General features: G+C 44.4%; 1 protein-coding gene across 1 annotated transcript in view; it reads left to right on the top strand.

Moving 5' to 3' along the window:
- The window catches only part of LOC104512242 (protocadherin-15-like), a gene marked incomplete at its 3' end in the record, with an annotated part of 26,050 nt that extends 23,625 nt beyond the window's left edge, over positions 1-2,425 (top strand). The window contains exon 6 of the mRNA XM_010155159.1: positions 2,284-2,425. Within this exon, the coding sequence (XP_010153461.1) occupies positions 2,284-2,425 (142 nt within the window). The remainder of the gene's footprint in view (positions 1-2,283) is intronic.
- Between the last annotated feature and the right edge of the window lie 720 nt (positions 2,426-3,145).

Below are 3,145 nucleotides of genomic sequence, written 5' to 3'. Positions count from 1 at the left end.
GAAAGAGTGCCTGAGAAAGTACCATCCCTGTCTCGTTCTGAGCTCCAGTCTGTATCTTGAGTATACAACCAACTCCTTGTGTAGTTTAATTGCCGTCTTGGATATTTGCCGTGACAAAAAAAAACCCACTTTCACAATGTCCACGTCTGTTTCCTGTTTCATAAAACCGTGTTTGTTACAGCGTAGAGCTATTGTCAGAGAGGAAGTACATGTATTAATTTATTTGATCCTTAAATGTCATTTAGAAACATTTAAAGGTTTTAAATGTTGACATTTAAACAAAATACTTTCGCAGTGATGCTTTATCAGTGAACTTCAGAAAAATTCTCATCTGTGTCAGAACACGGATCCTTGTAGGGTTAATTATCATTTCAATAGCTAGGCTATCCTGTTAAACTGTAAACTAGCTGTTCATTAAGGGTCAGGAAGAAAGATACCTCTTCTCAGCTTGTTGTCACAATGCAGAGGGTGCAGATTATATTAGTTCTTCAGTTAATCAAATAATGATTCATCAGTTAGGGTTTTGTAGGTTTGTGCAAGTACATAAAAAGATAAGGCAGCGGGGGAGGTTCCTCTCCAGGCCATTAAGCCTCAGAGGCTGCATGAGGTGCTCTGAGTGCTGCTTGCCTTTTGATCACCACAGAGTCTTGTGGCCCCACTCCGAAACCGGGCAGCAGGGCTTGCTGTCACGGTCTCATCAGCAGCTGGGTGATTCCACACCCAAGAGCATGTGATTTTGGTACTGGCCTCCTCGCCGGGCTTGGCGCTCGTGCTATGGCTCTTGCTGGCAGCGTAGGTACGGCAGCTCGGAGCTCACCTTGGGCGGCTCTGCCTGGTGGTTTTGTTGTCCCTAGTCTGTCAAGGCTGACTTGGGGTCTCCTTGGGTCACTGCAGTCTGTGGCACAGATGCACGCTCATTCTACTTCTTCTTGTCGTGTTCCCAAGGCAGTGTTTGCCCGTGAGGGCCCAGCAGCCTTCCCATCTGTGCTGTCCACCTTGGGATCCCACCGCAAAGGGGGCAGTCGAGGGAGCCTTGCTATCCCAGTCCAGCAGCTCAGTTTTTCCCCAGTGCCCTGACCCCTGGTCTAAAATGTGAAGAAGCCCAAGAGAAGGTGTCGTGCCGTACCAAAGAGCGTTGCCCTGTCTCCAGCCGTGGGCTTGCACAGTGCAGGGTAGGGAGGGGCCAGCCCATCATCACCATTATGTTTGCCTCTGCGCTGTGCTGTCGATAATGCTTCTGTAGAAAACCGTGCTAAAGTCCCAGCAGTCTTCCCTCTAGAGCATGTGGAAGTTCATGGTGAGCTGGAACGCCCTCTCCTGAAACAAAACGTGCTTAGTCTGCGTTTGGCTCTGCATCAACACCTCCGGCCGTACAGTGCTCAAGTTGAAAGCAGCTTACGTGGCTAGGTAGGGTCGGGGTTTGCTATGTAAATAATTCCTGCTTTTTGCTCTGGAAGAGCTTTGGGACTTGAGAAGAGAGGCATATAAACATAAAACTTCACTGTACTTTAGAAGGCTGTGAGGATGAGCTTATGGGTGAAGGATGTGAGCGTTGCAGGCTGTATGTGTACGTGCACATGTATGATAGACCTGCACAGATATGTTGAAAACTACAGCGTCCAAAAGAGATCTAGGAACACCTTTTTTTTCCTTGTAGCCTTCAATCTGAAAGTGGCATAAATGTCACTGTTAATGTTACCATTAAAGCAGTGTCATAAAGTGGTTATAATAATGGTGATACAGAATTTGTAGCTGGCTCTGTTCACAAAACTCTACCTAAAATTCTGTCCTGCCAAGGTGACAAACTTTAATGAAGAGAGTGGTTGATACAGTTTGAAAAAGTCAGGTGACAGCTGACATTCCCGTGCCTGAACTCCAATAGTGCCTATTTACTTGCAAGTACCAAAAAAAAAGGAAAATCAGGGGAAAAAAACCCCATAAATCCTTCCTCTAAAAGCTGAGTGGTGGTCCATAGTGGTGTTCTGTTAACCCCAAATGTTCAACTTCTGTATCAGCCTGACCAGTGCCTGACGGCAGATTCCATGCTTCCGAAATCTCCCCTCCTATGAGACTTTTGACCTTGCTTGTTGCTTCAGGTTGAGACAGTGGCTCTCCCAAAGCAAAGTTCTCTGAAGGAAGGTACTAAATATGTAAATAAGAAAATAAACCAACATCATTATCTTAACAAAATCTATTTTCTAGCTTTTACTGACTTTTTTTTTCTTAAATTTTAGATGAATTACTGTTTTCTTTATGTGAATTTTTGTGTTTCGTTTCATACAGATTACTATCAGAAAAGTCCCACCAGTGTTACTGGTTTTACTTCCTGAAGGGGTTCTCCCATGTCGCAGTTAAATGTGCTGTCTTAAACATTGATGACAGAGAGAGGTTTTGCCCTGTGAACCTGTCTGATTCTGGAGCCAGGGTAAACTTTCAGCACCTGTGGTGCCTGTAGCAAGGAGCCCCAGAGCGTGACTGTATTTGGGTGAAGATCCTTCTTGTTTGGCTCATTTTGAGCTTGCCACCAGGTAATTTGTTCAGACGTTGCCAAGCTGCTGGTCTGCAGGAGGCAACGAGCTGTCCATCCTGTGCACACTCTCTTACAGACGTTTTTCATATGTCGTCTTTATCATCTTTTTCAGGCTGAAAGTTACTCGCTAAGCCAGAGACTGTGTTTGCCTATGCCCTGCTTTTCATCACACCTTTGATTGTAACTTCTCGTGCCACCACTAGTATATTGTGTTGTGGCTAATGTTACTAAAGGCACAGAGAAGCCATCAGCCTCTTGGCAGTGTCAAGATATGTGTTGGCACACTCAGCTGAAATCAGCAACTGTTGACACAGCTGATAACTGTGTTCCTTTCTCTCCTCTGAGATGAATATGCATTTAAAAGAAAACAAAGTAGGGTTAGTATTTCAGACTTTGGATTGTAATGAAATTGCTCTTAGAAGTAAAAAAGTCCCTAAACCATTATGGTGGTGTTACACTGGTCTTTAAATATTTTCTATTTTTTGAATCTGTATCAAGCAGAAGTGGGTGTTCATCTTGGGTTTTACAGTTTGCTTTTCTGCAGCCCTTCTCGTGCCTCATTCAGAATCCTGAACAGAAATCATGATAATAGGAAGCCTACCATCAAGAATTCTG

This window comes from Eurypyga helias, unplaced genomic scaffold (genome assembly GCF_000690775.1).
Source record: "Eurypyga helias isolate BGI_N326 unplaced genomic scaffold, ASM69077v1 scaffold247, whole genome shotgun sequence".
NCBI lineage: Eukaryota > Metazoa > Chordata > Aves > Eurypygiformes > Eurypygidae > Eurypyga > Eurypyga helias.
This window is presented reverse-complemented; position numbering and strand designations above follow the sequence as displayed.